The sequence below is a fragment of the Tachypleus tridentatus genome, chromosome 2 (genome assembly GCF_004210375.1).
Source record: "Tachypleus tridentatus isolate NWPU-2018 chromosome 2, ASM421037v1, whole genome shotgun sequence".
Classification (NCBI taxonomy): Eukaryota; Metazoa; Arthropoda; class Merostomata; order Xiphosura; family Limulidae; genus Tachypleus; species Tachypleus tridentatus.
The window spans coordinates 82,467,484-82,480,548 of NC_134826.1; the positions used below are offsets into that span (position 1 = coordinate 82,467,484).

General features: G+C 31.7%; 1 protein-coding gene across 10 annotated transcripts in view; it reads right to left on the bottom strand.

Annotated features, from left to right (window-relative positions):
* Positions 1-12,567, bottom strand: part of LOC143244369 (ras-related protein Rab-30-like) — a 24,947-nt gene extending 12,380 nt beyond the window's left edge. For 2 of the 10 annotated variants that reach the window (XM_076488911.1, XM_076488909.1), the window contains exons 1-5: positions 10,937-10,961; positions 10,463-10,549; positions 4,679-4,767; positions 3,084-3,167; positions 1,172-1,355 (exon numbers count right to left, since the gene is read on the bottom strand). In XM_076488911.1, the coding sequence (XP_076345026.1) occupies positions 1,172-1,355; positions 3,084-3,167; positions 4,679-4,767; positions 10,463-10,549; positions 10,937-10,946 (454 nt within the window). In that variant the 5' untranslated portion in view covers positions 10,947-10,961. The other 8 variants (XM_076488919.1, XM_076488916.1, XM_076488918.1 and 5 more) reach the window with 8 other exon arrangements.
* Between the last annotated feature and the right edge of the window lie 498 nt (positions 12,568-13,065).

Below are 13,065 nucleotides of genomic sequence, written 5' to 3' on the forward strand. Positions count from 1 at the left end.
ACAAAGCTATACAATGGGCTATCTGTGCTGTGCTCAACACAGGTATCAAATATGGTTTTCAGCAGTAAATCAGAAGGCTTGTAATTTGAGAATGAAATGAGAAGAGGATGGAACATGTCTACTCATGGTTAGGTTTTGTGGTAGAAGCTAGCAGTGAAGAACACTTGATGCTTACAGATACTCTTGGTTCTTTTAACAGATATTAGTAACATGAAATACTTAAATTTCATGTTTTAAAACTGTTTTTGTTTCCACTTAAAGGCACAGAACAGGAAGAGTTCTTTCTAGTTTGAAGAGAAAAACTATGTAGTGTGAATCTGCTTTAACATTTGAAATGACATTTCATTTAACAAAAATGAGGAACTGAAATATTTAAAAATGAGCACTAAATATATATTCACATTCTTCTCTGTATATTTTAATCCAATACATCAGATGGGAATCAACATTGAACACATTTAGTCTGGGGAATCAACATTGTATATACTTATATCTTACCAAGCCTATAACAAGCAAATTCTTACTTGTATTTTAGTTTAGACAAAGTTGTTCTAGTGGCACCTTACTTGTGAATAGTTTTCACTTCTGTTGATATTAATTTGTAGCCTGATTTATTTTTAACATAAACTTGGTATGACTAGACTTTTTGTGAAAAATTACTTCATTGTTCATAAGATAAAAGATGAACCATCAAAAAACCTGAAGAAATAAGACCAATTCCCACAAATTGTTTGGAATTAAATAACTGAATACTACAAAAAACTAAATCACTAAGAAGGTTTAGTACAGAAAAATACTACTGATGTAACCATCACCTTGCTATTCTTTAATGTACAGTAAATTCTTAGGTCATCAAACTGAGACCAACCAGGCAAGAGAGCTTGATTAAAACAGCTATAATGGCTGAAACTAAAATTTGAGGATTAGTGACAGAGAGAGAAAAAGACAACTGATACAAGACTAGTGAGCAACCAAACATTTTGAAAACCTTCTGGTAGGATGGGGCAAGTTAGAGATGAAAACTTTGGGGAGAAGAGTTATAGATTACAGTGTACAGTGTGGATTAAGTGAGAAAGAAATTATATAATAAGTTGGTGTTACTACTGAATTATGTTTTATCTGCACCCATAATAAAAACACAAGATAAATGAAAATTAACAGATGTACTTACCAACTAAAATTCTCAGTACTTTAGGATTTGCAAACTGCTCTATTTCTTTTAACCACCTGTGTAGACAATCAAAAGTTAAATGTGATGAGATTTCGTAAACTAAAATCAAGGCATGAGCGCTGCGGTAATAGCTCTGCGTGATGGAACGAAACCTTTCTTGACCTGCTGTGTCCCAGATTTGAAGCTAAAAAGTACAAGGAAATGTACATACACAGATGATCTTGATATAACACTTGGATCTTAGCCACAAATATATATTTGTGCAACGTCTCTAAGAGGAATACACATTATAACTTACAATAAAGATTTTCATACAATGAACTATTATAATGAAAATGACAATTTTCACATTAACTTGTACATTTCTTTACAAGTAATTTACATATAACAGTGTATTATCTTTAATTCACTAAAATCAATCAGTAAATTATACGTGTTTTCACCCTCCATGTTTACTAATATTTTCACCACAAATACTTTAATTAAAATAAGACTAAGGAATTAAAGATTTTTTACATATAACTATCATTTCTTACGTGTGAATAACAGTTTAATTATATCATGTATAAAGTACAAATTATAATTAAACCAGTAGATGCTATAATCAGATTTATCTGGCTTCACATTTATAAGTTCAGTGCAAAAAATGTTCTTCATTCTGTGATAATCACACATTCTTCAATTTCCTGTTTTAGTACAGTGCACTGAGCAAAAGTGCAACTAGGTTGAATAATAAATTTCATTTTTAGTAGCTAATTGACACTTTTTCAAGAACCTATCCAAAACTTACTTATCCACTCAATGAATTAATATATTCAGAAGATAAATATAAAAAACAGTTGAAAACTATACTGCTATTTAATCCCTATATTACTGACTTATTTTCTATACTTTTTATTAAGGTGAGGTCTGTATCGTAGAGTAATTTGAAACTTTTGGTTATCCTGCTACTTAGTGTAAACAACTGTTCAGAAATAAAAGCACTCATTTTTTTTCTAAATACCCAAGGAAGCCCAACTGTAATTGTTGGTACTGATTATTGTATTGACGTAATTCTGTATAATTTTTTTCAAAAATAAGATTCACATGTAGCTGGTGTCACTAACATTGTCACAAAACCACAAGCAACTTGGTGGCTAAATAGTTTAGAAAAATGTGTTTAAAACTCTGATGAGATCCATATGGATTCCATCAATAATTCTAGGGTTAAGTGATATCTTAGGGTTAACATTGTACTTCTAATTAGCTTATAAGCACTCTCCAAGACTTTTCGGTTGTACAAGTTCTATAATTCTAAATATATATATTGAGATTTTGAACTTGTTGACCAAGAAGTAGATAATGTATTTCATTTTCGGACATTACTAGTATGGAAGAGAAGATTTTTGAGGCTTGGACAACAAACTCTGAGGATGGCCCTTGAACCCACCAAGTTTCCTTCCTCCATTAATTCTACTTAATTACCTTGAATAATCCCCACCAGAAGTATACTGTGTTACATCACTTTTTTTTTTTTTTTGGGGGGGGGGGAGGAGTAGGAGGTGGAACAAACATGTAATTACATATTTTTAAGGTTATTAAGACATATACTAGCTTGTTTTTTGTGAAGCATAAAGCTAGCCACACAAGGAGTTACTTGTACTCTGTCTACCATTGGTATCAAAAGCCCAATTTTTGACAACATAAGCCTACAGACTTACAGCTGTGCCACTAGATAACATTACAATACTGAAGTGCTTACTTCTTTATTTATACACATATGCACAAGTTGAAGTTTTCTTAAAACTTGACAAATATATAACTGAAACTCAATAGTGTGCAGTCTAAACTCACCTGGTGGCCAACAACTACAGTCAACACAGACCACAGATAAGTTTACAACTTTAATAAGAATCACATTTCCTTACAATACCTTAACTTTTTCTCCATCCACCTGCACAGTCTTGATAAGGAAATCAACACCAATTGTGGCTCCTTGTCCAGGGGGGAAAAGACCCTGTACAGAGAAGTAAGTGATGACACTTTTTGTCATGTTGATTCTTGTATATCTAGAACAGTTGCATCATTCTAATGGGACTCAAGCTTAAGTGCTCTACTATGTTACCTTTGTGGCACAACTCTTATGAATGAAGAAAAACTAACACATGAATGCTAAATTAAACTTTCATATGATGTTAAAAAGGCCAAAATCTGGAAATTTGAACCCTTAATTTTTCCAAGTTTACCAAGCTTTACAAATTCCTATGTGATTGCTTCAGGACTATCTAACTCTATATTTCATTGACAAAAGTACTCAATTTTTATTTGAAATTTCACATACAGTAAGATTTGTTTTCTATTCTATATATAATATGCTAAAAGTAGCTGAGAAGTTATGTAAGAAAACTAAAAAGTCCCCCCACTTAGTATGTTCCTTGTAAGCATGAATTGGTCCAATAGTATTTGGATGAACAAATTGACTCGTTTTCTTACATCTCCCAAGTTTAAATGAAACATTCATATGAATGCAAGTGTTAAATTCACATAACTATGTAACCTGGTGGCATTATGTTAAAATATCAATTTATACTTTTTGCTGTTTATCTTTAATGCATTATTTTAATATTTAATTAAAGGTTTCATGCATATAGCTACTACAGAATTATCAAATGATCAAAAACTAACACACATGAAGTTTTTTTTGTAGCTTAAACTATGGAAGAAAAACTACTTTAATTCCTTTTGAAACAACAGCTGTAATCAGAATCAGATTAAAATATTTTAGCAAATTCAGATGATCCTTGGTCATTAACAAATATTATTGAACATTTTAAACACCAAGGTGTTTTGTTTGTCTTTCAATATTGTTCAAAGTTTATGAAATAAAATAAAAGAGAATCCGTTACCAGCAAAAACACTATTTATCAAAATTCTACAAAATACTGAAAAACAAAACAAAAAACCACATCCAGTATGCTGATTCATAAGAGTAAATTTAAAAAAGTACAAAAATAAAACATTCAGATCTAGATGCTAATGAAAAAGATTTGGTAATAAAAAATCTTTAGAAAATATTTTTTATAAAGAATAAATAACTTGGTAGTGTCTCATGTTTTAGGAGACCATTAAGGGAAGGTGTGTTTTCTTATAGCAAAGCCACATAGGGCTATCTGCTGAGTCCACGGAGAGGAATTGAGCCCCTGATTTTAGAGTTATAAATCCGTAGAGTTACCACTGTACCAGCAGAGGGCCACCATTAGGGGAGGAGATTTTACTTGGCAACAAATATAGTATGGGGAATTCAGGGAAAGGCACAGTATGTCTGTAAGCATGGTCTGGTTACATTTCTTATGTATTTTTTTTACAAGGATGGCTACAATAGTATAGCTTAAGGATAAACAGCCTTTCACACCAAAGTTATCTGGCAAATAAAACCCTCAAAATGCATAAAACATCTAGGCATGAACATGTAAATGTACAAATGGATGCTGTAAAACCAAACCTTTTATCAGGTGCCATTTAATTTACCTGTGTAAACCGACGTACTATACATGTTTTTCCAACTCCTGCATTTCCTATCAGGACCACCTTGAAAAGAAATTTGTAGTCTTCCATGACTGTCAAAATAGAATCAGAAGTCTTGTTAGTTTACAGGAAAAATTCAAATACCAACATAAGACTTAAATAATTTTCAAATATTTCTTTTGGAAAATATTTTACGAAGTTTCATAGATAATCTACACTTCATTAATGTGAGGCTTTAGATAATTAACAAAAGTTTCTTTGTAGTAAAAAGACTGATTTTTATTACGCTTGGCTACAATCTGAAAACTTGCATTTTTTACATCTTTTTGCTAAGAAAAAAGTAAAAAGACAGAAAACTACTTGTATTTATGGCACAGCTAATAAAGCTACCTGCTGCCATCCCTAAATGTGAACTACTGACTATAAGGAAGGCAACCATCAACACTAATAGAGTGACTGTCACTTTTATAACATACCCACATTCTATGGTATCACATGGATTTAAACTTGGTTTGTCAACTCTTGAAATCTAGGGCTCTACCACAGGACAGACTTATGCCAAAAATTAAAAGGCAAAAAACAAAAACTAAACTTATGTAGGTGTAGTAAAAATTGCCCAAAGTGAATTTTTAGTAAAATCAGCAGGAAAGAAAAAAAGAATTAAAACTGTGTGTTGAAGTCTTTCTCACCAAAAGTTTTTTTTATGTTTCTTTGAAACTTATATTTAAACTAGTTTTTGTTTCCTTTAAACTCTTATCTTATTTTTCATGTTTATTTCTTGGAAAATTAATTTACTAACTGGGATAACATGGACAATGAAGTAGCTCAAGGTTCTTATAACTTTTTTTCTAAAATTCAAATAACAGGCTTAAGAGTTTCAATTAGTCTTTACTGATTAAGGATCACAAATTTTAAAGAATGTCTCACATACTAGATACACCAATGTTTTTGTCACCAGCCTAGATCTCCTTATTTTATGTAAACTATAAAAAAAATATGGACAAGAAGGAATACAGTATTATCAGGTTTATTTGATAGCAAATAATGTAATTATTCAACAATTTTATGATTATATTGTTCACTACACATTTTTTAAGTTTTTTTTGGAACATACTTCTAAGATAATTTTAAACAAATTTCCAAAGGTTTTAGTATACAGAAAACAAAGATGCTTAAACATATTTTGTCTTAGAAGATGAGATTCAGTGTAATTTAACCAATGGCAGATCAAGGATTGAGCCCTCTCTATACAATAGAAATGTTTTTTTTCAAGATGTTTAAAGAAATGTCAATATTAAAAAAAAAAGACTAGCTCTAAATGTCTACAAAATTCTGAAAAATATTACACAGAACTATATATAAGCAAGACACAAGCTCAAAGATCTATAATTTTGTTTTCAACTTTGCAGCATAAAAATGTTTGCACACAATGCGTTTTAAGTTCATAAAAATGAAAGTTACAACAATGATCACTTCAACAATGGGTGCTACTGTTCAACACACAATTCTGATTTGTTTTCAATGCAAGGTTTCTGGCATAGCAACCTCTTCATTGTTAGCAAAGGGAAGACCACTGGAAAAACCTCAGAGGAAGCCAGCAGATTGTCTGGGGGCTCTTTAAGAGTGGACAGAATCAGAATCTCAAATGAAACATCAGCCAAAACCAAAATAATAAAGTATGAAACTTCTCCTGTAGTTCACACAAGCTGTGTTGAAAATTTACTTGTTGTGAAGTGTAAAGTTATGCAATGAGTTGCCTTTGTTGCAACCACCACAGGTACAAAAACCCAGTTTTCAGCATTACAAGTCTTCAAACTTATCACTGACCCACTTGTTAGCTATAATTGAAACAAATTATTGCTTTGGAAATAACCTGTAAAAATCAAAATACTGCTCTTTTTGGAATAATGACAAGTTTGGAAATTTGAATATTAAACCATGGTTCACTTTGTCACAGCAAAAATACATTACAATAACCATTATTTAACAAATCCATAAATCACTAACAGAGAAAGTACATCAAAAATAAGTTGACTGAATAACTCTCAAAAGAACCCAGACTCGTGAGTTGACTGTTGCTAGAAATGTTACTCAAGTGAGCTCATCCACATTCCAGATACAAGTTAAATGGAACACAGAACTACAATAATAATCCAGGATGGCACAGACACTGAAGTGACTAAAGAAGGGGAGACCAACATCAATCAGAATTTCCTCAGATATTCATTAGTGAAAGACACAGGGACAAACCAGTGTGATCAAAGCTGTTTTAATACACTGAAAGAATTATGAAACCTTGATAGGATAAGAGAACAAAAAAGTGTCAAGAAGAGTGGTCGGTTTCCAAATCCAAAACTTTATTCCATGTACAACATCTTAAATAATTCAACCAAATGTTGCATGAAGGCAGTGACACTCTTTTATTTGATTCACACTGTGTATTTATCAGGGGCGTAGATTTTTTTTATAACCGATGGGATGATTTTTGCAACTACTTATGTGGACTGTTCCATTTGCAAATTGGTAATCTCTGATTACGTGAACCTGAAAGCTGTAAACATGCAGTCACAGAGTAATCTTGTTGCCATGATACTTGCATGTATACTTAGGCCTACTGACTGATACTTATGAACTATTGCTTAGATCAAAAAGCTTAGAAGCACGCCTATATTAAAGATATACATTTCAGCTACTGAAAAAGCCTACATCTAGTCCTAATTATGTAAATCAATTGGTAAGAACACGAGAATCAGAAGAACAAACACACAATTTGTAGGCCTGTGATGCAATAAAACAATTCAACAGACCAAACTGTAGGGGTGGATGATTGTATTCACCATACCCCCCACCTAAAATGAAAGGGGATGTATACCCTCCATCCCCTCCAGAATCTACACCCCTGGTATTTATACAAAGTGAACTTTTGCAGGGTCCCTAAAAGTGTTCTGTTTCAAGAGTAAATGAAACCAAAATTAATAGTAACAAATATTTTTATTTCTTGCTTTTGAAGTTCATATGTCATGTTGTTTTGTAACCTACAGAGTGCACAATTCTTCTCATGGTTTGTGGCATGCACATAACAATACAACCTGCAATATTGAGCAAACTTTATAACATTTTAGTGTCTACTAACTGACTAACAGACAGACACACTACTGTATAGTGGCATGAACAGTTAATTTTCTGCTTCAACTCATTGAGTTATACACTGCTATATTTTTTCCAGTTATCTTAGCAGCTTTTAATTACAAGCAATGGGAAAATGGAGCTTTTGCCATTTGTGCAGTCTGATAACAACAGAGAGATCTACAACGGTTTGGTTTCCACTGCTGAAGACAAAGCTTTTACAACTGCTGCCAAGATATTAAGTATCAGATTTTTGGCATAAAATTACTTGCTTTGCAATATCAACCTTGCCAACAAGTGGTTGTAAATATCTTATCAGAGTGAGCTATTCTATAGTTACAAAATCAAGATCTCATTCACAACTACATGATTTATGAAAAGGCTTTGTAAAGGTACTGGTAGATGTAAGGGAGGTTGCAGAAAAGATGAAGATCATTGGTATCTTTTTAAAACAAGCAGGTCTGATTTTTCAAAAAAATGGTACAGTTTTCAAAACTCTGGTAAACCTATCCTTGATAACACTGTAACAAAATGTTTACTTTTTCTTGTTCCTGGGCAGAAAGTGTTATATTCCAACTGCTTATACCTAAAGTAAATGGAAAAGACCTATTTTTCTCTTCAAACTTTGCTTTTGTGACCTGGGAGTGTATAACAAAAAACATGATGGGAGACTATATTTGGGGGCTGATACGTGAAAGTGATTTACATTACAGAGGCAAAACTCAAAAAACTACTCACTTCTAAACATTTTTGTACAACTTTAGTATAAATACATGTAAATCTTGATTTATAATCTGTTTTATTCAGACCTTATGTAAATGAAAATGTGTGAATTTGTCAGTTTTTACATAGTAAAAAGGTTAATTTCTAAATTTCATTATCCAGGTTACAAAAGCAAAGTTTGAAGGGAATAATGGCCATTTTCTGTATTTTTATAACATAAGCAATTAAGAAATAACACATACTATCCAGGAACAAAATTTGTGTTACATTGTGTATTTTATAAAACTTTATGATCATTTTTAAAATAAATATTTTCTCACAGCCATTGAATTATAGATGAGTGGTTCAAGCAACAGGAACACACTGTTCATTTTCCCATAATGTACTGATAAGTTATCAACAGTGAGTTTAAGGGACTTACTGAAACTGTGGATTTTCAAGTTGTTTTAATTGATGGTAAATTACAGGCCCTCTTGTGAAAAATGACTAAAATGCACATTGGAATAAATACAGAAACAAGAACACACCAGAAGTGTTGTCACCTAACACTTGTTTTATTAAAAAAGTATGACTTTGTCAATCACCACTAATTTAGAACAAGCTTTTCCAAACTCAGATGTGGTAAATCAATTATGACAAAATGAGTTTAACTGGACTAGAAACAATTTCATTCAAGTTACTTTGTACTTACATCCAAGGGATAACAGTTCGTCCATTTAGGATCTCCAATTTTCTACTAAAAAGTTATAGCAAATCATAAACTTTTGTCTTTATCCAACACGGACCCCTAAGACACTCCTCCAATCTATCCTTCAGTGTTACAGCTTTTACCATAATTCATGGAAACTTATTTAACAGACAGACCATCCTGAAAGTAAAGTAATACTGTTAATGTGTGTTAAACATGCATCTTAATTTCTGGAGAGCTTAAAAACTCATTTGTATGCAGGTATTCTAGTCACTTAATCCTTGAATGTGAGATTCAGATGATTAAATGACTGGAATACCTGCATACAAATGAGTTTTTAAGCTCTCCAGAAATTAAGATGCATATTTAACACACATTAACAGTATTACTTTACTTTCAGGATGGTCTGTCTGTTAAATAAGTTTCCATGAATTATGGTAAAAGCTGTAACACTGAAGGATAGATTGGAGGAGTGTCTTAGGGGTCCGTGTTGGATAAAGACAAAAGAAGCATTTGTTCTTTTTTTGTTACTAATCCACATTCTTACTTCCCATAATCTGATTTTACACTTCAGACAGACATCTCAATTCAATGGCCTATACTACTTTACCCAAAACAGACTTTCTGATAGTATAGTAGCTACTTATTATAAAGGGAGGGACTAAAATATAATGAATTTTGATCCAAACAAATAAAAGTTCATACCTAATTATACAGTTATCAGCTCCCATATGTAAACCACTTCTTGACAAAAATAAAAATTCAAAACTACCCTTTGTTTTTTTGTTAATAATTTAAACTTTTGTTAAATGCTACCATATCATATAACATTAAAAATTCATAACAGTGTACTGTGTACATGTCAGTGCATTGTAAAAGGGTAATTACAACAGGTATTGAAGTCTATTTTAACATGAGTAATGAGAGATTTTGGCACATCATGTATATGTTACTCATGCCATCAAACCATTGCTAGTAGTTAATTTTTAGTGCATATTTATAAGAAAATTAATTACAAATCATAGGTAATTATTTATTAATACAAATTACTACTTAGACTCTCTTGGAATACCATTGACACTTGTTGTTCTTAACTAGGAAAGGATATTAACTTGACAAAAACTTAACTGTTTGGAAGAGGGCAACTGGGAAGATTTAGTAGATGGAAGGTTTACTTTAAAAGTATAGGTCAAAAACTCTCTTGACAAAAGAAAAATAAAACATGATATTAGTAAAGCTTGTAAAATTACCTGGAAAACTGATAGGATACAGAAAGTCCTTCAATTTCTTTGTGCTTATTCCAAAGATAATTGGACAAGAGGGCACAAATCTAAAACCTGGAAAAAAAAAAAAGATAACCTGGATACAAATTAGCACAATATTATTTTTATTTTAAAACTTCAGTACATGAATCCTTACTTTTATCTTCTCAAGATAAATAACTAAAGATATCCTAACTTATCTCTAACGATGATTATCCTACACTAAGAATCAACTTAGCACCAGTCTTAGTCCAAACTCTTTCCCTTTCAAGGAAGCTAAAATTGTACACAATATCCCATGTGAGGCTTAACCTGTGTTAGAATCATGAAGGACAGAAATATTATGAAAACATGAGAAAATTTAATAGGTCAGCCATCAAACAGTCATATACTAACAGTATAATAGGGCATAATCATTCTATGCTATAAACGTAGAAGCAGAGAAAATCATAGAACACTGACGCAATAACATTTACACGATCTCTATGAATACAACACAGAAACGACATCTGTGGAAGTTCTATTTCCTTAACAGGGTAGTTAATTTATGGAAGAATTTAGAAGGAGACTGGGCATTTTACTTTTAGAGAACTGAACTGGATACAGACAAATAATTTTTGTTATATAACTCAGAATAAATAGGATGATAGCATAAGTAAAAAATGGAAAGGCCTAGACAGATCAAATGACCCCTTATTATCTCTTTGAAATAAATATTAAACATGCTCTTTAGATTATGGGATAAATCGATTTTTGTTAAAATGAATTTAAAGATACAATTATAAAGGTAAAGTCCCGAAAGGTGAATATATAATCATGAGGTAAGTCAAAACCATAATACTGCGTAATACAAACAATACTAATGGTGACACATAAGTTTGTTCATTTATATTCTTACATCTTAGACTATTGTTCCTATTTTTTTTTCTATTAGTACTAAACTGTTATGTTACTTCAACTCAAGCTTAGCCTAAATAAATCTACTAAATTACTACAAAACTAAGAGAATTCTGCAGAGATAACTAGCATTGAACTAATTTTTGAATACTAGGATTTAAGAACTTAATATTAAAAAATACCCTAAAACTTTCAAAAATGAAGAAGTATATTTTATGTACGATTTCATTAAAATACTGTAATTTTAAAAGCCACACATAACAGTCGTGATATTCTGAGGACCAACTTTACACAATTTCACTTCAAACTCTGAAACATTTCGAACAAATGGAACGCAAAACCATGTTGCACTGAAACTTCATATCGACGCCCCCTTTACCTCCCTCGATAAAAGACTTACATTGTATCTGCAAGTATCTATTTAACGTATTTAATTTTTACAAATCCTTTTAAACTATCATTTTTCATTTTAAACACAAAATAAAATAATTGTACATTATGCGCGGATGCGAATTAAAACATTATTAATTGTTAATTTGCACTTTTCATACGATTTGAAATTTCTTTAAAATAATGTTCTACCCATTATACACATTTATTTACAGTTCAATAAGCGAGTGGTTAAAGTTGGAACTTTTAATAAATTATACTCCTTCCATGAACAAAATTGTTATATAAATATTCTTAAAGTATTATGTGTAAAAACTGAGCTTGAGTGGGATTTAGCTCATCGACTTTATGACGCTAACATAAAAATTAAGGACTGTGAAAAATGAAACATAAAGAAACCAGATGGTTGTAGCACTCAACTCGTACTCTGAGGGTCGCGAGTTCGAATCTCCTTTACACCAAACACCCTCGTTCTTTCAGCCGTGGAGGCGTTATAATTTTACAATCAATTTCACTATTTGTTGGTAAAAGAGTAGTCCAAGAGGTAGCAGTGGGTGGTGATGACTAGCTGAGTTCCCTCTAGTCTTACAGTGCTAAATCATGAATGGCTAGGACAGATAGCCCTCATGTAGCTTTGCGCGAAATTCAGAAGCCAAACGTAAATAAATGTAACAATAAATAAATAAATAACTTTCAGGCATATATATCAACAAAATGAATAAAATTACGCGAAAAACACCGACATCGACAATATTACATACCAATTCCTGAAATCGAAAAGTAGGCCTGATAGTCAATGGTAGGGGTGCAGTTTCACCCTTTACACGCTAATTACTTTCTTGTTTATCCTAATAAGTTTACAACTTGAAAATGATCGTCATAACAAAAAATTATTTCAAAGGCCAATAACACAATATCACAATTAATCCTTATCAAAGTATATAGTTCAAAACATGGACTGATACAGTTGTCTAAACGAAGTAATGACACATTTTAAATCATGACGCAAATAAATAAATGCGCAAAGCGATGTATTCTATAAATTGAAATAATTGCTTTCTTTTCGTAACCAGTTGACAATAATAGTGTATTTGTTGTTAAAAAAGCAACACAATGGGCTTTCTCTTCCGTGTCCATTACAAGTATTGTAACTCTGGTTTCAGCATTACAAGCCTTCAGACGTGCCGCTGTACCACTGAGAACTGATAATAGTATAAATGAAATCAAATTTATATTTAAAACAGCAGATAAAAGAGGGCAGCACATGCATAGATAATAACATAAATAAAGCATACAGGGTAGCT